Here is a 23,181-nt window from a genome sequence, read left to right as displayed (position 1 = left end):
TTCCCACTTCTTAAACCTGCTGTTACAGTTGAAGATCAGAGATCCATAGGGATCCTAAGACTCTTTCAGAGGATCTATGAGGTCAAACCTATTTTTATAATACTAAGACGCTATTTGCCTGTTTCACTGTGTTGATATTTGCACTGATGAAACAAAAGTAATGGTGGGTAAAATTGTTGGTCCCTTAATACAAATCAAGGCCATGGCACCAATCACCATATTCTTCTCTGCCATGCACTCACAATTAAAAGGAAGGGGGGAGGGGCAATTTCCATTATGAAGCAGTAAACAGTACTAATTTTTACATTTTCAACCATGAGTATATGACTTTTTAATATTCTGTGTGACAAAATGGGAAATATTGCTACTACATACCTAAGTACATAGTTGTCTCAACAAAAACGCTGGTGTAAATGTGAGCTAAACCAGTAGCTTTTCTTCATGGAACATCATTTTTACTTAAAACAGACTATGGTTATTCAGACTTATTTGGCAAACATTTTCTCGAAAACAAATGAAGTGAACCTGTCATTTCAAGGAAAATTCACTTTTTTTTATTATCAGTGATAAAATTAAAGCTTTCAAGCAAAAAGTAAAATTTTGGCAAACTTGTATATGATACAGTGAATGCAACAGCTTCCTAGTTTTTGACTTTTCTAAGGAGATCAGTAGTGATATTACCAAATGGGATTTTTAAAAACTATTGTAGAATAAAACGTAGCAGTACTGGGAAATCAGTAAACCAGTATTTTCCAAGTGACCAAGGCATGATGCTACAAAAATTAGACATGGGTAAAATGATGCATTCAGAATGCACAAAAAACCAGTGGATTTTACCTAACAATGTTCAGAAAATTCACTGATAATGTTTCAGGCTCTGCACTATAACTAATCTCTAAGAAACTACCATTTATGTAGTTTTAGTCGTGGGATCAAAGAAGAATATCCATGAATATCTAAAAGGGTTATTAAAATATTCTTCCTCTTTTTATGCTCATGTAAGTGTGCGACCAGATTTTCTTCTCAGACTTTCTCCAAAATAATATACTACAACAGACTGACTATTAAGCAGGTATGGGAGTCTAATTATCTTCTATTAAAGCCAGACTTCAAAGGTATTTGGGGAAAAGTAAAACAATGCTACTCTTCTCAGTTTTCTTTCTTTTGGAAAAGTTATTGTTTCAAAGGAATAAATATATAAATGTTTTTAAAATTTCTGAATTGTAATTTCCAATATAATTACTGATAAACTCATAAACAAAAAATTTTAAGTCCTCAATCATTTTTAGTAATGTAAAAGAGTCCTGAGACCAAAAAAGTCAAATTGCTACTCTAATTATCTCTGAGGCTAAATTTTCTTGGTCTGACAAATGGGGAATAATAATGTCATACAATAATGTATGAGGGTTATCATCACTATAAAAAACAGCCAACAGTTAAATATTAACTATATGCTAAGTGCTGCCCTAAAAGTTTACAGATTATTCTATTTATTCCTTACAAACATTTTAGAAAATGGATACCTACCTCTTCACAGAGTCATTTAGGATCAAAAAAAAAAAAAAAAAAAGCTTATGAAGTACTTGGCATACTTACTTGGTATAACAACTTAAATTTTCAATAAATGATAACTCATGTGCTCAATTACTACTGCCACCATAAAACTACGCAGGCATCCTATGTACAACCGATATCCATATATAGCTAGCTAGTTAGAAGCCTGATTCCATTACCAAGAAAAATTATTAATGGTCAATATTAATCTAACCACTCATTAAACCAAAAGTTATCTTATAGACATTTAACACTTATGAACACTCCTGAAAGGCCTTTGTCTTGGCAAATCTAAAAGCTATATACTACACCCAACTCTGATGCTCAACAGCTTAGTAGTAATCAAGTCACTTCATATCAGAGTTAAGTTCTTCAGTCAAATGACAGAACAAAGGCCCCTAAAAATTCAAAATTAGGAAAGTGCCAATGTTGTTGCATGTATACGCAGATAATTCAGTATGTAGACCTTTCCTAATCCATGTTCCACAGCATACGTTAACCAACGAGCTATGATAAATTAACACGGGACTAGTTAATTTACACCTTTACTCTCACATAACAGTAATAAATTAACTCACATACTTCTAGTTACATTATCTTGAAAGTTGTCTGGAACCTTCATATTCCACTAAAATATCAGTCTTCTTTACAGGGATAAATATTAACTAACATTAAGTGTGTCTTTTAGCCATCTTCTACTACTGCCCCATGCATTCCCACAAAGTGGGTATGTAACTTCTGCCCCTCCCTCCAAGATAAATTCCACTTCCAAATGAAAGTATGAATTCATAATGCTTAATATAACAGGAACATAAATGTGTATATGTATAGTATATGTAAGCATATATGTTGAGTGTGTTGTGTGTATATATACACACATTCATATACACATACACAGAATACACTGATTTAAATGGTAATAGAAAAATCTTTAAGGACAAAAGGATAAAAATGGAATCCAGGAAACTTTCTAGATAGCCCAACATTCATAAATATACCTAACAACTATACAAATAAGCGTAAAAGATAACCCAAAGGTGCTTAAAGAAAAATACCTTTTTACTGAAAAATTCAGAATGCTGAAAACTTGGGTTTCAAACTATCCAGATAAACAAATGAGGTAAAGTACCAGTATTCAAATACTTATCTGTAGGTATCCTATACTCAAGAATGTTTAATTACCAATGGTAGACATTTTGTATTCTGAACTTTTACCTTTGCGAAGCAAAATTAGCTGGACTAATCTCACTGAACTTCAAGGGCGTAGCTTGAAGGTGCTCCGTAAGTATTGGAGTGAGATTGTAAGATTCAATCTGCCCAACATGTCTAATCTTTCCAAAACCTCTTAATTAACTGAAAATGTCAGTCATATTCATTCAAATAATTTACATATTTATCCAAATTTTTCTGTCTCTAGATCAACTTACACATTTATGTGCTAAGAGGTACTCCAAGTTTTCCTAGTGAAAAAAGTCACCATGGTTATACCAAATATACGACTTCAATTTTAGAAATCCCCAGAAAAGTTACTGATATAATATATAAATGATGTATATTACATAAGCAAAAATATTTTACAGAATATAAAGAAATATAACAAGTACTTGTCGAAAGAGTCTACTTCATGGAGATTTTATATTACTAAAATTAATAGCAAGTGGATTTCCCATTTGAACTAGAATGTACTATTTACCATTAGCCCACAATACTGACAGATCAAAAGGAAACTAACTTTTCTGTGACTCTTTCAATCTTATTTTTAACCCCCACCCGTCAAGATAAATACAGAGCAAGACATGGTCCCATAATAAACCTACTTACTATGTATAAGTCTGACCCTTAATTTAATTCCATCATAAAAAGTTCAACCAAACCCTCCATCCAACTTATCTCTAAAGTACAACCATAAAGACGTGGGACTTTTATCTTATATTATTATAACCTGTAAAATTAAGTACAGATGAAGTCAGAAACCCTGGCTTTAGATGACAAAGGAACAAGATGGGGCATGAGAGTTGTTACATTTAACACTGTAAATATTTTACCTAAAATTAAAAGATAGAAGTATTTGTGCAAGTTTATCACTTTTAAAACAATTCTGATAGAAAATTACTAAAACCAGTTCAACTATAAATAAAAGTTGAATACATAATAATCACACATTTCTGAAATGACCTCTCATGTTTCATGTATTCTTACAAAAAAGTTTATATATAAACCTCAAGTATGTATATACAGCACTTGGTCACACAAATTTGGAATATACAAAAAAAAAGTTGAGAGACCATTTTCTTCTTTTGATCCATTATCACATATGACTTACAAGAAAAGCATCGAAATTCTAAAATTATAATCATGCCTCAGCAAAAAAAAGTAAGCAATACAAGATATATATATATATATACAGATTCCCAGCCCTTTTCTATCATCTATATTTGACTGTTTTCCTCAGTATTAGTTAAGGTGAGCAAAAGGAACAGAAACATTTGACTATTTTGGTTTGAAGGAGAAAATTACTGACTGGATTATTTGGATAATTTAAATAACCAAGTTTTTCTATTTAATCCATTATCTTGGATAGCTGAGCAATATATTGCAATCAACTTTTCCAGTTTTATAAGTTTTAGAAACTTACAATATTTTACTTAGGATTTTGAAGATCATCTAAAAATTCAAGTTAAACAATGTAGGTATATACAATAAACAATCACCATAAGCCACAGCATTACAAGAATTAATCTACACTATATTCACTGATGATTCTAATTTTAAGTTTTCTTTATACTAAGATTAAATAAGAGTGCCTTTAAAAATTTTATGATTCGAAGAACCAATTACACTGGAAGACAGAAAAAAATACAAGGGGTCCAATGTTTAATGTAAATAAGCCGAAATCTACATAAAATTCCAGATGCTCAATATAAATAAAGTCACAAATTTAAAAATTATTGTGACAAGCTGAAAACAGACCAAAAGTAGGTATAATAAAATTATCACTGTGGTATAAAGACAAACTTCATTATTCATTATTGGACAGTTGTACAAGGAGTTAACCCTTAAAAGAAAAACTTAATTTTCTGGAAAGCTCATTGTATAATATGTACCTTTTCACACGCTATATGAGGTACTTTAGAAAATGGTACATTTAGCTTCAGAGAGTTAGCAAGTTCATCCTCTTTGAACTTTTATTTTTAGCATTAGGTCATTATGGATACTTATAATTTGGGGAATAGAAACATTACTACTTGGAAAATTTTTACATCTAGTCTGTAACTCATGGACAAATATTCAGTTAAATCAAATAATATTAAAGAGAAAACTACTCACTTAATACGGTTTAATGCAACAGGTATATAAGAACCAAAATTAAGAGAGACTGAACATTAGGGCAATTAAAATTACAGTTTATTTTAATAACTAGTAACAATGAACAAATTAGGTAATATAAAATCTTAACATGTTAAACAACTATTAGGAATTATAAAAAAACAACTTTTAAGATAGCACTGGAAAAACCTATAGTTAAGGCACAAAACTATGTTCAAGTGGCTTTTAATCGGTCATATACAAAAATTTGAATGGCAAAAAGAAAGTGAAATATATCTATTGAAATCTATTAAGTACTCTTAAAATCCAAAGCAAATTTTTAAAAAGTAAATTAAAAATGTACTACTAGAACCTTATAATCTAGACTTGTTTAAACTCAACCACTAATGTCACGTGACCACTCATATTTACTGAAGTTCCTTGATGCAAGTATATATACCACTGCTTCTAAGTAGATAATTCACCACATCATTTCTAAGGAAACTCACTATCAAAGTAAAAATGAAAAAAGAAAAATATGGAAATTAATCAGAGGATTCAACTGAGACAATAAGCTTTGAGGTGGGGAGGAAGAAGTGTGAGCAGGTGTCTGCCAGGAGCTAGATAATACAATGGAATCAGTTTTCATTCTGCAGAACAACCATGAGACTTGCTGCAATGTCAGCTCCAAGCACACACTGAGGGACTCCAGAAAATGCTCATTGATCATGCAGCACTTTATAATGCGCATAGGCTTTTTCTCCTGCTAACCCCGCCTAGCTTCCTTCTGCAGCTTATTTTCTCAAGCCCTCTCCCCCTAAGCAAATCTCTTCCTGAAGATAGGGAAATATTTAATAAATTATCTTAACAGTCTGAGTATTGGGAATACCATTCACCTCTTTATATCTGAATTAGCCAGTCTTTTCTTAATGAGGGGAAAAAATCCTACAACCCATAGATAAGAAAATGGGTTTTAAATATCTATATACCTATAAATACAAATGTTTGCTAGTATACTACATCCAAGGCCAAAACCAATTACAGGTTCACTTTGACATGTATTTCCTTGAACAGATTTATATACTCAAATAGGTTCTTAGAAAATTGATACAAGAAAAAATATACATAATTTAAAATTCTGGTGATTCAAAATGCAAATTTTTATTGTGGGCTGTGAATTTTTAGGGTATTTTAATTTTTATTAAATAATCTATTTTCTAAGGATCAAAGTCACATGAAAATCTAGAACCAGAATGTACCAATTAAATTAAGCAATTTAGAATGTACCAACTAAATTAAGATATACATATATGCTTAATTTTACCAAAACTAAAATCAGCTGTTTTTCATAGTTAAGTGCAAGCAGAGCTTTAGGCTTAGATATGTAAATAAATTCTAAGAAACGACACTAAACCCACTCAAAGCTGCTTTGCAGACCCCACCTTCTAATGAGTTAATCTAAAGGTCACCACCAGCACAAGGCTTTTTAAGTCCGAGGCCCTTTCTTTTTTTCTTTTTATTTCCTATCAAACATATACCTACAATTTATGAAACATGAAGTTTAAACAAAATAATTCGAGACTTGTTTAGTAATCATGTGAATCAGACTGGCACATTCTCACACGGAGTAAGGTCGAATCGTATCTTGCTTTTATGCTCTGCCTCTTTTCTCTCTCCTCTAATCTATTCATCTGTAAAATAATTCCGTCAGATAAGATTTCTTTGTTTAGATTTCAACTTTCATTTCATTTACAAACCTAGCCTACCTCAAGAATGTCTTCTAGAACATATGCTTCCATTTCAGCCGCTGTCTCCATGTTTTATCAAACTGCCATGTTTCTTACTGCACTATGATTAGATCATTGCCAGCAGGAACACTCCTCTGTGTCAGCAAGGGAACAGGAAATGGAATGTTCTATTACATGCCTAAAGCAGCTTAGCTGTTCACTAGCCAGGCATCTACCAAAAGAGCAGGGGGTGACTCACTGTGTATTTTTTAAAGATACAGAAGCTTTATTCCAAAGCAAAGTTCTGTCAAGTAATTTCATCAGACAAAATAGATAAAGTCTCTTATTTTCCATTTCAAATCTTAAAATCCTAAAATTGCAAAAAAGAAATAATTATACATATATTTTTAAAGCTATTTAACACGTCTGGCTTCCTGGCTGAACAAAAGAGGTTGAAGTGGGTTACGTAGCAATTTATCCTTAGTAAAGCCTTATAGTGAGATTAATGGCTGTTTTAAACACACAAAGAAGGAGGCAAGGTTTTACCAAATTCGGAATTTGCTACATCAGGCAAATGCATTTTATAACACACATATTACAGGTGCTGACTTGAGGATGTCAAAAATAATTATCTTAATGTAGATTTTTTTTTAACGATAAACTGGTTTTCTATAAACTCATCTGTTTGGAAATATCTAAGAGAATGAGATTAACATTCAACTGAATTACAACAACTGAAATAAGACACAACACATGGTTACATTCATTTTCTAGGAATGCCTTTAATTTCATTTACTAAGCAAAGAAATGCCCCTCCCATCATAAATACTGTAAGAGACTACAATATTTCAGATAACTGAAATTCAGAAACACTGTATCTAGATCATTAAACAGCAAATAAAATGGGTGACTAACAGCAGAGCCAATTTATATTATATTCATTATTGTAATTGCTCCTCAGTTTAGTAAAATTTGTTACTTTGTCAAATTTCTTCTCTAAGTAATACGGAATATGAAAAAATGTAATGGGAAAGGAACAATGTTTTATGCTCTGACATTGATAAAATAACCCTGCACTTAATAGGAGTGCCATACAAACTGAATTTGAAGTGATCCTTTAATGTGCAGATTAAGTAATCTAAATTATAATCCAAAAATGAAGTGTTCTAAATTTTCCTAACAAAAGAAAAAAAATAAACTTTTAAAAGAAAAGGAAAAAACTTAGACGGGGAGTTATTAACACATATGGCCAAATCTGTATGGAGAAAGTAATGATACGAATGACACTGCCAATAATGTCTCCCCAAAGTGAAGTTATGTTTTAATGGAAAGAGATTTTGTAGTTCTCTTGGGCCTCAGTTTATTACTTTATAAAATGGGATAATATTCTTCAACATGGAATATCTACTGTATATCAAAAACTGTTCTAGGCAAAGTCAATAAGACAGATAAAATATCTTAACAGCTTTATGTGAACATTAAATAACTACTCAGTTTCTGATAATTAGGAGGCACTCTTACTGTGTCAGGCAATGTTATTTAAAAATAAACATGTTACTTAACCTTCACAATAATCCTGCTAAATGGTAATTTAAAAGAATAACAATAACTAATAATTACTGTGCTTCCTAGACACCATATGCCATTTTAAGTGTTTTGTATATATTAGCTCATTTAATTCTCACAATAATCCAAAAAGAAAGGCGATACTATTATCTCCTTTCTACATATGCGAAAACTGAGGCACAGAGAGGTTAAACAATTTGCCCAACTTACTTCCAACTCAGCTAATTAAATTGAGGAGCTGAGGAGCTAAGATTTAAATCCAGCAGTTGGCTCCAGCGTCCATCCTCTGAACCATCTACAATACTTCCTCCAGATGACATTATCTTCATTTTACAGATGAGGAAATCAAGTCTCAGACAGTGCACACAGTTACATAGCAGAGTTGGAATTCAAACCCAGAACGGTCTGACTCCAAAGGCTGCGTGAAATCAATGGAAAACAAAAGATATTAAAAACAATGTTTTCCCACAGACCATATATAATGCTTACATTTATATATGGGTATGCCTGGCATTTGGAGACTTCTCAAACAAAATAATTTCCATTGTTAAGACCTAGCTTTAAAAGATCTTGGGGGCGGCCTGATGGCTCAGTTCGTTGGAGCGCGAGCTCTGAACAAGGTTGCCGGTTCAATTCCTACATGGGACAATGGGCTGCACCCCCTGCAACTAAGATTGAAAACAGACACTGGACTTGGAGCTGAGCTGCGCCCTCCACAACTAGATTGAAGGACAATGACTGATGGGTCCTGGAAAAACACACTGTTCCCCAATATTACCTAATAAAAAAATAAATAATAAAAAAAGAGATCTAGCAAACTGGCTTTTACTACTTCCTGCCTTCCAGGTCAATTCTTTCCATGCTTCAAATAAATTGCTTCATCCTTAGACTAAGAGACGTCATCAACAATGTCTGTCTTTTTCAAACGTTCCTTTAACATATTAGCAAGCAAAGGCAGGTTTGAGTTCAAACTCTCATGTTGGAACACTCCTGTTTCCCATAAGCCAATAGGCTTTCCAACTTTGACAAGAATCCTGGCCCCACAAGGCTCAAGTAAAACCACTCACCCTCTCTTTCCCTTCTATTCTAGGATTATTAGGGTATTCTCTTATGTGCTCTGACATTTACCGTTAGGTGTTTACCAATAAATATGTGACTATGGCTGTCCTACAGAATTATGGATGTTTACATACCATTTATCATCTCTCTCCCTTATAGAGCAGAAGCTTGATGAAAGCAGGCAAACACTTTGTTCACCAACGTATTAGTCAGGGCGAGCACAGTTTCTGACATAGGGCAGGCACTTAAATATTTGTTGATTAAATAACAAAGGCATGAATAAAGGAATTGTTTGATATCCAGTAATGCATACTAATTCCTTTAAATTATTGCTACTACTAGAATAATTTCTGATGACCAAAAACCAGTTGTTCTGTATTTCAGAATTTCTGTAATTCCTTTATACAGCAAAACAATTATTTCTTCAATTTTATTTTCCGGTCCTTTTTGTTAATGATTACCTATGCCAAGCATAGGATACTCTGGTTAAAAGGGTGTGAAAAGATTCATATACATCTGGCTTAAGATCCTACATTTTAAAAATGAGCCACCTTCCTTCTATTTCAACCTCATTTTGTAGGCAAAAAACTGTTTTCCTATTGCCTAAAATGGATTTCAATGTTACAAGATCCTTCTCATTTATGCCAATGGCAAAAACATTAAAGTGTAAATAGTACTTAACATACTAACAGTTACGCAAACAAAAACCAATACATGTAAGTAACTTAAAGCATAAAAGAAAATATTTACTAAAGTAAGATCCAAATGTCCAAAGTGAAGAGATAAGCCTCTCATAAAAAAGGGGTTGGGAGGGACAGGGGGGAGTAGTTCAGTAAAAACCAAGGTTGGATGAAGGAATCTTCTAAAATTTACAATTTTATTTAGCACGGGGTTTTTGAACAAGGAAAAAGAAAACCAAACACATATACATGCAATGTGATGACAAGCAAGCAACCCTATTTTTTATGATTTAACATTTTGTTCATGTTTGTTCTCCCACATAAAACTTTTTTTTTAATCAAAAATTCCTTGTAGTTCCGTTCCCATCAATTTTTTTTTTTTCAATTTAAGGAAGGGCAAGACTTTTCAAAATCCGTATTTTCAAATAAAACAAGGACAGATAATTGGTGCTAGGACAAAGGTAATGATTTTACCTACCTATATAAAAACAACTAGAAAAACAAAATCTGAACAACTTCATCTCTCAAACAAAATGTATGAAATGTAGTCATTACTTTATAGTATCTCTATTGTTCCCTTTTTTTAGTCTGTAAGTTACATGTTAGCAGAAGTATGAAACCCAAGTGTGAAATTGCCTGGACTGAGCATAAATGAGACACAGGTATTAAAGAGTTAAATAGAATTTAAATTAAAAGGTTAAAACTTTAACAAAATTTGGTCAAATTTCTGTATTATCAAAACAGCACCATCCCCATGGTTTTAAACCCTTTATTTCTCCAAAACCAATCACGCCATAGTATGACTGAGGGTTCCAGATACATGTCTAATGTAGTATAGTAATAATCTTTTCATTACCTTCGTACTTTACTTTTTTAACTATGTTTTTGTCTATAAAGTAATACACATACATAGAAAAATTCACATATAGAAGAGAACACAAGGGAAAAGTAAATCTACCTCTCAAAACTCCTAAAAGGCACTAACTAGGTTAGTATATTCTTCCAGAAATGACCTGCATATATGAAGCATATCTTACTGTAAGATTATTTTTATACAAATGGAAACACATTATGCATACTTTTCTGCCTCCCCATTTTTAAAATTTAATACTCCATGATAAATGTTTCAGATTGACATGTAGATTTATCTCTTTGATTTTGATAGCTGCTCAAATTTTCACTGAAGAGCTGTACTGTAATTTATTTAATCTGTTCCCTACTAATGGGTACTTGTGTTATGTCTAATATTTCATAATGCTACAATGTTCAGGCCCAAGGAAAGGGCACACATACTCTGCACATGCCTAAATATAACTGTAGGGAAATTTCTTGGTGGGTATATGTATTTAAAGTTTTATGTTACCAAACTGACTTCTAAAGAAGTTGAACTATTTTATATACTCTCACAGCGGAGAAAGACTGCCTGCTTCCCTAACAAATATTAAGTATTAATGACATAAGTCTATTAAAAAACCAGATCAGAAAATAGCTGTTTTAAAACACGTTATCTTGACTTATTTTTAGTTCCTCATCATTTCTACTTTTGAAGAAACCTCACATGAAGTTACACCTCCTCTCATTTAACTCCTGCCCCTTATAAAAAAAAAAAAAATCATATAAATTCATTCCCTAACAGATTAAGAAGTTCAATTGATTATTTACAAAAAGGGGGGGGGGGAGGAAAAAAAACCACAACCAGATTCTATCTATGTATATGTATGTAGTTGGAGAAGAATGAGGAACCAAATGATCTATCTACACTTTTTAAAAAAATCTACTGCTAAAATACAAATTCTATCCAAATTTAATGGTTTTATTTTTTATTTTTAGGAGTAAATTATAAAGTTTCTGCCAGAATTTAGTATTCTAAAGATCCATAATTCTTTGGGTATATTCTCACTAAAGTAAATAAAATACTATACTATTAGATATATGTATTTGTTTACCTTCCACATTTATTTCAAACTATTCATTTTTGAAGCATAAAATTCTAAAGTAATCCTTCCATCATTATTTAAAAAATCAAATATATACTAAGAAGACAGGCCATACATAAGCAATTTTTATTAATACAATGATCACTAAACAGTTTCTATCTCAGTTTCTTGACATATATCCCATATCAAATTTTGATACTGTTTAAAAATAAGAATGATTAAATCTTCACAAGAACCTTCAAAACAAATGTTAACAGTTGGACACACTTCTGGATATATATAGAAATAACTAAAAGGCTTCTGAGGTAACAAAGGATTAAGTAAGGATATATACAATTATAACTTCATAAATAAAATAATGGAAAGACCATCTGGTAGTATATTCTAAATGTGAGAAAGGGTATGAATTAGTCTATAGTAATTTACTTAATTGCATAAATAAAAGTTTTCTCAAGGCTAATACTTTCAAAAGCCCTAGTAAACTTTTTTTGAAAGATCATCATTGCCAGTTTTGATTATTCATTTACACAAATATTTACTGAGTACTTACTAGGTGACAGGCTTTATACTACACAATACAGAATGGCAAATAAAGCAGCCCACCTCCAAGAGTCTATAATCTAGAGAAACTTGAACCTGAAAGTTTACCATCAAAATCTTCCATTATCTTTTCCTCTTCTCTGATTTACAGACCTTTTCATTATTCTGTAATTCAACTAATAAAACTCCAAATTCTACTTAGAACAGTATAAAAATATTATATCTAAACAAAATATTTCATCCAGATGCATCATATGTGCAGAATCAAATGCAAGCACTGTGTCTTGTCCAAATATAAGTAACATACTAAACAAAGTAACAAAGCAGCTTGTCCCTCTTTCCACATCTCCAATAATAATTGTGCCTGTTGGACACTTTGTTGTCTCCACCCATGAATTCATTCTTTTTCCAGTATTTCACAATAGGTTCAATGTACACAAAATTGATAAAATATTGTTTTTAGATCGCATTCGCCCCTCAAATCTGTCTATATTGTACAACATTTTCAAATAAAAACAAAAACAAGTACATATATAATAGCAATTCCTTACTGCAATATTTTTGGTTTTGCTTAAGTAGGTTAACTCTATTGATAGTACAGCACTCTCCATTTGGTCAGCAACACATTAACTATCTTCTGCTCCAAAGCAACAATTATCTACAGACAAAAAATACAACACACACACCCACAGCATCCCCCCCTGCCCTCCCCCACACACAGTGGTGAGTAGTAGAGAGGCTGGAAATAAAAACACAAATGACAAGAAAAGACTTAAGTACACAGCCATTTTTTTAGTCACCAATTTCCAGCACACTTCTGAAGGAGAACTGTCCTACACTAGGGGACTACAGAAACAGCTCCAGGTAACTCAAGACAGTATTAAAGGCATGGAGAATAATCAGGATATAAAAACTACTCAAGTAACCTAGGAATCCTAATGCTATCACCTGCTCTCCTCTGGTCCCTTGATGATCTGGGGTGGCTGGTTACAAGCTCCAATTAGTCTAGTCTCTTATGAGGCCGGTTACCACTCTGCGGTTTCTAGCCTAACCCATTTATAACAAATCTTGAATGGTTTGCCTGTTAGCAATTATTCCAAGTACCAAAAGACTACTCTTTCAAACTCATAATTCCATCTTCTAAGAAACGTACTACATTAAATTGTCTCTATTTACCAAGGGGTAGGCCAAAAATTGCAAAACGGGGCACCATTCCCCTTTCCACTAACATAATCCTGATCAGATACAGGATCGTAAAGTGGTCTTCACATAAAAGAGAATCTCAGAGCGTAAGTATGACATTCCAAAATTCCCAAGTTAGACATAAAAACACAATTCCAACACAATACTCATATAGATATGTAACATATATCTATATATATATTACATACATATAATGTTTTCATTAAATGTAACTATGAAATGCCTCTTTAGTCATCGTAAGGCTATCTCAAAACACAGCTATGTTAGAAGCAATGTTACCATTCCTTTCCAACTTCCCCTACATATTTCGGATATCCAGTTTTACTACCAAATCTCCACCAAAAACTAACACAATGTAAGAAACCAGAAGACAGTATCTACCAACTTTTATGTGTGGAATAGATATTTCACCAGTATGCTTTCTGAAATCAAGTTTAACCCACATTTATATATTTCAATTCCTCTATCACCAATTTCTTGACGGAGTCAAATATTTCTTGAAAGCCTATCAACTCCCATCCTCTTCAAAAACATGTATGTCATGTCTCTCAGCGAAGGTAGTTAATATTGTTTAAACGGTGGGCACTGAATAACCAATAGCTTACAAATGTTTAAAAGCATAACTGAACTACCAAACATAATTTTATACTTTGTATTTGTTTTTGTATGCTTGTGGAAACCACCTCCCTTATACAAATTCCACAATCTCCAGTAAAATGCTTAGTTTTTAAAGTATTTCTCATAATTATTTTAAGGCTATACATTAGCAAAACTTGATTTTTAGCACTCCAGCTTACTTAGAAAACTACATACAGTTTAAGTAGTTTACCTAGGCACTGGGGTCTTTTACAGTTTACACTGTCAATACTTAAAGGTGTATAATATCATAAGATTTTATATTTTTAATAATCAAATCTGAAAAACATACAATTAGAAATCTGCTTCCCAAAAGATCATGCTTCTGATACAACACTCCTAACACTAAGCTTCCAAAAAGTATTTTACCTACATAGAACATCAACAAGGATGTCAACCTGCCTTTAGAAATTGAAGTGGCATCAAAATAAAGTTCTTTCATTCAACAAATATTGTCTGGCTACAGCCATAATATCAACCTTATTTTTAGGATGAAAAAGGCCATGTCTATTTCCATCTTCCTTCTTCCAGTTCTTCCAGTAGCTGTTGCTCTCCTTGGTCACATGACTCCCTCCTTATGGGTAACCTGGGTTTTTACTCCAGGTCTTCAATACATCAGAGAAAATGTCATCTTATTCAGAGGCAATAACAGGATGACTCAGAATTTTTCCACTTATCCACATTTTTAACAACAAACTTTAAAAAAAAGGAATCAAGAATGTAAGCCAGTCAAGAAATAATTATGCAGCCTATATAAAAATAGTCACACTTATATTCTATGCAACTTTCCAACTTCTGGAATTCCTGTGTGTCCTCTATTTCTACCTCAGATAGTTTCTAAAATTCATGCGGTCCTGGAATGTCACATTATAGAAGAAGTGATATTATCTAATTAGGTAGATGCAATATATCTGCAATCTTTTAATGTTATAAATGTGGTGCATGCAAGGGGGATTTTTTTAAATCCAAAGGCCATGAAGGCACAAGATGAGTAGTAAGTCTTTTGGGTTACCCATCTGCATCAAAATGGCAATACACTATCATTATTACACTGTTAACAGCCTTCTAGTGTTGTTACCAGCTGAATTTTAATACCACTTTGTGTCTTGATTCACCACTTTTATATATTGACTGTCCACTGAAGAAATAAGTACTGATCCTTCCTTTGTTGCCCACCATCTCCTAATTTTATAGGTTGTACTATTTTCATATTATAAAGGTTTATAATGCATTCCACTCCATAACTATAATTAAGCTTAAATTTTATATATTTTCTAGGTTGAGTCTACAAACTACAAAATAAATGCATACATAATGTGACTAAGTAAATACTAATCACTGAAGGAAATGTAATACTATGTCATTTAGACACTGGCTAAAAGAGAGTTGTCCATGTATTCTAGACTAATAACACTTGAATTTTCTTCTAGCTTTTCATTTTTTGAAGGCCCAAGATTACCACTGTAGCTACCTACCACTCTCCTCTCCTCCACACTGTCCGACCAACATATCCTCCACCTTTGTTGTCATTATACTACAGTATCTCAAGTATTTTTATGTAAGGTGCATAGTTTCTCCAAGTGTAAAAAACGTACTTGTCCGCATGTGATAGTGTGGTTAAGTATAGAAAATTTAGGTCCAAATCTATTTTGCCACAAATAAGGAGGACTGCTCCACTGTCTTCAATCATTCAGCAAGGCTGATAAGAACTCAGTCACTTCATTTTCCATTTTTTATTCCCTTTCGCTGGCAGTAACTGGAGATTTTCTTTTCATCCTTGGAGTTCTGAAATTTTACTAGATGTACGTAGATGTAGATCTTTTTCCATTCATCCTGCTTGGTGCTAGATGGGCTCTTTCAGTCTGAAATTCATTCTCTTTCTCCAGCTCATGAACTTTTCTTCAATTATTTCTTTCAATATTTTTCTCCTTCCCACCGTTCCTGTTCTCTGCTTAAAGAACTCATATATACAGATGTGAAAACTGTGATGTATTTTCCATACCTTTCATTTTCTTTCAATTTTTCCAGATATATACATATCTATACACACACACACATATATATATATACACATACATATATATATATATATTTTTTTGCTTCATGCACAGAGTTTCTCCTCTTTAGCTCCAACTCAACGACTCAGTCTTCATTCATGCTAAATTGTTATTTAGCCCATCCATTAAATTTTTTCTTTATAATTTTCAATATCCTTTCTGGTTCTCTGCCCTTTTTCAGTGCAATTATGATCAATCAGTGCAACATGTTATTAAATCTTAAATGAAATACCAATTACATTTTTTCTTTGAAGTTTTCTTCTGAATTATAAATGAGGTCAGTTGCTCTTTTATTCATCTTAATCCTCTTCCATCATGATTCTCAGCTGCCTGATTATTCCTGTTTATACTGGCAAATGATTACTTTAGAGAGTACAGGAAGCCAATGCAGGTTTTCTCTAAGGTTGTCCAGGTTTGTTTTTCCAACTGGCTTCTACCTCAAATGGGACAGTAGTCTATTTAAACAGGCAGGGCATATGGACAAGCAGGCATCCCAGAAAGGAACCTGGACATGAAGTCAAGCTTGCTGGAAACTGCCCAACTGCTTTTTTCTGGAGTAGCATGCTTTAGTGCCTCTGCTTCTCTCTCAGGTTCCAACAACTCAGTAGCTGTCCTACTGAACTGTTGGTCTATTTTGTTAACAGATCAGTTCTTAGACTTCAGGCCTTAGGGCAGGCAGCACTGCCACCAGTGCTGTTTACACTGGAGAAAGGAAGGATGGAGGCCCAACTAACTTAACACTCTGGAAATTCTTTTAAAAATTCTTGATTATTACCTAGTTGCCTGCTACTGTTCTTTGTATTTGTTGACTCCAAGCTTGGAGCCTTTCTGAGATTCCCCTAGGAAAACTTGAGCTTACCTCTGGTTTCTTGGGTTCCAATTTCCTCTGAGATTTTGCTGTCAATTCGATCCCGTGAACTTTGTATCTTCTTCAAAATTTCTGGTCCTTTGATGGTACCTGTAGTGGACTGTGAACTGTAATTTTACTGCTCAACGTGCTTTCTCCCCACCCCCCTTTTCTAATAACATAATCCCTCTTGTCTGTAGGGAAAATATTCCATGTGATTTGGATGGAGATGATTCTTTCCAGCCACCACAAGGATGGTCGCATGACCCAGCTCTGGCTAGAATACCCTATCTCCCTCTCCATTGGCAGCTATCTTTGCCTGGCTGAAAATAAAGTTAATACAGAAGAAGAAGACTAAAACTATTGAGGAAAAAACTGATGACATTATTCAAAGCTGGACTTACACATGCTTAAGTTAAATCATCTCTCCTCCTTCCCCGCATACATGCAAGCAGACATTCAAGTTACAGAGCTAATGATGTCCTTTTGATCCTCTTTACAGTAGTGTGACTAATTACTGTAACATCTTTTCCTGCTTTTCACAACTGTGATTTAATTCAATCTTTACATAATTATCAATGGGACATTCAGAAGAAAGGAAGTTAAAGGATGTGCTCAGTCAATATTTAAAAGAAAAGTTAGGATAATAAATGTAAAATAAGCCTGAAGAAATAAAACTAAAGTTCACAGTTTGGTGTCAAACATCTGATGAGGAACTAGATGTTAACTTTACTAAGTACATCTTATCGTTTCATAAAAGCCAGCCTTCATACAGCTAGGGGAAAAAAGCAGATATAAAAAAACAATTATCTCTTAACTAGCTTTTTCTGAGTCAAGATTACAATGGTTTCAAAACTAAAAGAACAAAGGAGGGAAGGTAGGTAGTGATTTAAAGTTTTCTAATATATTATTATCCCAAGAAAACTCTCTGAATGGTTATATAGTGGCTATCCCTGGAAGAAAACATCTGTAGCCATTGGTGTGAGTATTGGGGTATACGTAGGGAAAGGGTTTACTTTTTAATTTTAGAGGTGATAAAAAGCACAGAAGGTCACTGGACTCCTCAATGACGAAATCCAGTACTCTTTACCTAAACTTCATAATCCATGACTCAGAGAACTACGCGTATGCCTCAAGAACTCTATAACCCTCCTGAAACAAGTTGCAAAATGCTCTATGTATGCATTTAAGTACATCAGGGGTGAGAATAGGTCCACAATTTTCATTAGAATATTACTAACAGCCATGACCTAAAAAAAGTATGAAAAACCTCTTCTGACTGCAGAAGAGCAATGACAACTTCATTTAAGAATTACACATGTAACAATTAAATCCAGAAAAACATTAAAGTGATGAATACTTCCATATAAGACAGTGTGCTAGATATATAGATTATCTCCACTCTTTAGAAAAGTTCCGTTAGAAAAAAATCATTAGCTCCCAACATGAATGAAGAAAATGAGGTTAAACAGTAACTTTCCCTGTCACACAGTCTTAAAGCAGGATTCAAAACCAAGATTCCCAGCTTGATTTCAAACTGCATAAAATGCTTTTTCCAGGGAAAATATTGGTAAGAAAAGAAATACGAAGGCAATGGGTTATTTCATAATGGAATGTAATTTTACGTCAGGCACAGAAATTGCCAAGTACTCACATGCCTGAGGTTTAATGAAATTAGAATCCAACTCTTCTTCCTAACTGCCCTTTAAGATTTTCAGGGAAACTTCTGCTTCTATAGTAGTAAGGTCAGGAAGACCTTAGTATTTGATTAAGATGAATGAATCTTATTAATAATGTTCAAGGATGCCTAAGCCAATAAATGGGTCCTGTTGTTCTTCGGGCTCCATGGAATAAAAAAACAAAGTTGCTCATGCACATAAGACAAAACGCTGGAATACTAAGCCTATGTGTTTCATGTCCTGGCACAGAAGACAAGGATCTGGTGATAAGGCTAAACAAGGTGGGCCCTCCGACAAACTAAGTAAGGCACACTTATAACTTAAAACATCTTCTAGTCCTTGAATCTGTCCAAGAGAATTCAGGCACTGGAGTCTGGGTTGGAGCCAGAAAGCTGGGTGGAATGGTAGAGACAATCTCGTACTGTGAGGTGGCTGTGTAGGAGCAGAATAAGAAAAGAAAGGAAGAAAAGGTACAAGTGAAAGAACAATCCACAAAGCAAGTTAGGTATGTTTTAAAGGTTCTCAGATTTTTAGAAAAGATCAGGGTCAAATCTTTGCTTTGATAAACTGCCATTTTATCTAGAACCACAGAATCATCTGCTACGCCTACAGCAGAGAAGTCACAGAAATATGGTTTGCTTCTTCATTTCCAGAAAAACAGATCAGAGTTTAAGAAAAGGATGTTGTATTTCCCATTAATTTTATCTGCCCCACTTCATTAAAAGTATAAAAAAATATTATACATTTTTAAATTCTGGGGAAATTTAAGAACATATTCTATTTAAATACTAAAGACCTAATGAATCCACAGTATAATCCTAAAAGGGCATCTAACCCATAGAACTATCACCTGTGGAATCTTCTTTACAGAATCCCACTCCCTATGCTAACATTGGCCCCACCTAAAATAAATTACCCAACATGCACAATTACAGCCGAATAGATTTATTGGCAATTATAAATTCAAGAAAATAATCAAATTAAATGGAATTAGGAAGAGTTAGATTTTTCTGAATCACAGATTTTTAATTGTTATTTTTTAAAAATAGCCAAACATCTTCTACATAGTCAGTAACCCAATCTGCACAAAACTCTCCACTGTTCCTCATACTACTTGTTTTAACAGCTAATATTTTCACACACATTATCTTATCTGACCCGCACGAAAAGCAGGTATTCTTATGTCCCTTTTATGTAAGGCTCTGAGATTCAGCTTATATGTCATAATGACTTGACAATATGAATTAACTGATGTATTAGGCTCTAAAACAGAATTCTTCTCACTCCACATTTTGAGAACTTACTATAAAAGAAGTCATCTACAAGGTATGTACTTTGATTTGATGTTCCAGAAAAGGTGAGGACTAGTGCACTATTCAATTATAATCTATAAAATCCATTTCAAGATCAATCACATAAATGTTTCCCAAAATGGGATTAGGGAAACAAGATGTCATAGAACAGAACAACATTAACTAGCTACACTCTAATGAAGTCTTTTTTTTTGGGGGGTGCGGTGGGGGGAGGGTATTTTATAATCTGGTGTTCTAATCAACTCTTAAAATTTTCCAGAACTATTTCTACTTATGTTTAATTATCTAGGGGCAGGTCCTAAACTAGAGTATACAGATTTACAAAGAGGACCTAGATGCAAGGTCAAACGAGCTAGTAAGCTCTACAACTTACATAAAACATATTTCTTGAGCAATTACTAGGGCGGCTACAAAAGAGGAGTAAGGAGGCAGTGGAATATAGGAGTTAAGAAAGCAGACATTCATGTGTGACTGATTGACCATTTCCATCATTTACTGTGACCTTGAGCAAATTGCTCTTTGCCTTGATTGTTTCAACTATAAAACATGGATAATAATATAAATACTTCAGAGTTGTTGTGAGGATTAATTGAGATACTATACATAAAGCAATTAGAACTTGCCTGGCATATAGTAGCACTCATTAAAATATTAGTTATTAAAATATTAGTTACTGAAGTTATAATTACCCAATGTGCTAAGTGTTACAGATATTCAGGGAAGACGTGGTATTTTATCGAGCTTCTTATGGATAAATTAGCAATCAACAGAGAGTGACATCCAGAGAGAATAGATATTAAAAAGGCTTGAAAGCTAACTTTAGACCTAGCACATCCTAAATCATACAAAACCACTGTAGTTTAAAAAATATGGCATTGACACACATAATAAAATGGGAATTACAGAAATAGACCCATGCACTTTTGGTCTAGTACTTTCACCACTGGAATATATCTTACCAAAATGTAGAAACACATACACAAAGATATATGTCAAAAGAGTCCACCGCAGTATTGTTTGTAATGGCTGAACACTGAATACAAGCAAAACACTAGCTACAAGCACTGGATAAAACCAGGGAAGTCATGATACCTGACAAGGGAATACATCACAGCCATTAAAAGAAGATCAACTATATGTGCACTTATATGGGAAGAGTCTATGATGGACTATCATTTTAAAAAGTTTCAGAATATTTTTATACTGATTATGCAAGACAAAATATTTAGATAAATACGCAATGTGGATATATATGTGAAAACATTTAAAAAAGGGCATGAAATTATGTACACTTTAAATTTACATCTTGGGATACAAAATAAGGGAGATTTTCAACTCAGTACTTATCTTCTACTATTGAAATGTTTACAGTTTACATTTACTACATGATTTAATAAAAACAGAAAAAGATAATGCAATCTCCCTTAGAGATTCCTCCCACATCAAAAAATAAATAATTAGAAATAAAACACCAGTCACAGTTTAGAATCACTGCTGCATACTTCGACATAGATTTGATTTAAGAGATCTATCACCCCTACAATAGAATAAAACTCATCTACCTCAGGCAGCTCTTCTATTTTGGCATTTCCTGAATACCAACTGTGTCAGTTTTAAATTATTTCCAGTTCATCTGAAATACTTTTAAAAACATGGAAACAAAGCTAAAGAACACTGGAATGATAATCCAAGAGAAATAAAACACATTCATAGAGTTCGTAGGTCGTGCCCTAACTGTGCAGAGAGACAGCCACATCCAAAGACAGCCTAATTAAGACTAGTAACGTCACACAAATCAGTAAGAACGCTACACAGACGCTGGTGCTACTCTTGTCTTCATACAGGCACCTTTACTTCTTTAGCAGATATTTGTGAGGAAGGTAGGGATGAAAGAGAATGAAGGCTTAGCCTGTTTAGTGGCCTGGTGGTAGAAGAAAAAAAATGTTTCAAAAGACTACTGACTACATTAAATGAAAATATAGGAAATTAACCATAAAACCCTGCAGGTGTTAGCTGCTTATCAAATAGCACAGAAAACTGCTTAGTAGAAACAATTAATTTTAGTATGTGATCCTTCAGGTTATACAAATGAAGTACACATAAAGATATATATATATATATATATACATATATATATATATATATATATATATATATATATATATATATATATCAGATACAATCCAGTCTATTGTTCTATTGTCTAAACATATGAAAGAAAAGTAATACCTCATATAGTGGGAAAGGACAGACTATGAAAAAGCTAAATCAACTGATTAACAATTTGGAAATACATATACGTTTCGACCTCCTTCCACAGACCAATATAAATTTGAAGTACATGAATTAAGTATAAAAAATAAGAGGCACAACAGCTAAGAGGTGGGAGCAACCCAAATGTCCAAGGATATATGAATGAATAAACAAAATGTGGTGTATACATACAATGAATTATTCATTCGTAAAAAGGAAGGAAATCCTGTCACATGAATGAATCTTAAGGACATTATGCTAAGTGAAATAAGCCAGTCACAAAAACACAAATAATGTATGATTCCACTTAAATAAGGTATCTAGTCAAATTCACAGAAATAGAAAGCAGAATGGTGGTTACCAGGAGATGGGGGAAGGGAGGAATGGGGAGTTGTTTAAAAAGTATAAAGTTTCAATTTTGCAAGACAGAAATGTGTTGGATATCTGTTGCACAACAATACAAATATACTTAACACTATTGAACTGCACACTTACTTATATGGTTAAAATGGTAGTTTTTTTGTTGCGTTGTTTACCACAATCAATTTTTTTAATTATTAAAAAAGAGGTATGCACAAAATTACATAAATTACTTTAAAATTTTACTAAACAATAGGGAACAGATCAAACTCCATTCTAACTTCTCAGTGGCAAACATGATTAAAAATACAACATACAAGATTAAAAGGATGCATATAAATTGAATCTATAAAGCACAAATCTTTACAAGACTGATGTAAGGAAGGCAATTATTTAGTTTCTCCCAAAAAATTTGGAAGTTTAATATGAAATGGATAATCTTCACAGAAAATATAAATTAAAAC

At 33.1% G+C, this 23,181-nt stretch overlaps 1 protein-coding gene across 10 annotated transcripts in view; it reads right to left on the bottom strand.

The window, feature by feature from the left end:
* Positions 1-23,181, bottom strand: part of ANKRD17 (ankyrin repeat domain 17) — a 152,346-nt gene that overhangs the window by 113,194 nt on the left and 15,971 nt on the right. For 2 of the 10 annotated variants that reach the window (XM_074324471.1, XM_074324472.1), the window contains exon 1: positions 6,627-6,764. The exons of 7 other annotated variants lie outside the window; for them this stretch is intronic. In XM_074324471.1, the coding sequence (XP_074180572.1) occupies positions 6,627-6,677 (51 nt within the window). In that variant the 5' untranslated portion in view covers positions 6,678-6,764. Of the gene's footprint in view, positions 1-6,626; positions 6,766-23,181 lie in introns of those variants that run through there. One more of the 10 variants, XM_074324467.1, reaches the window with a different exon arrangement.

Source organism: Rhinolophus sinicus, linkage group LG02, assembly GCF_036562045.2.
Source record: "Rhinolophus sinicus isolate RSC01 linkage group LG02, ASM3656204v1, whole genome shotgun sequence".
NCBI classification, from domain to species: domain Eukaryota; kingdom Metazoa; phylum Chordata; class Mammalia; order Chiroptera; family Rhinolophidae; genus Rhinolophus; species Rhinolophus sinicus.
Note: the sequence above shows the minus strand (reverse complement) of the source record. Positions and strands in the feature narration are given on the sequence as shown.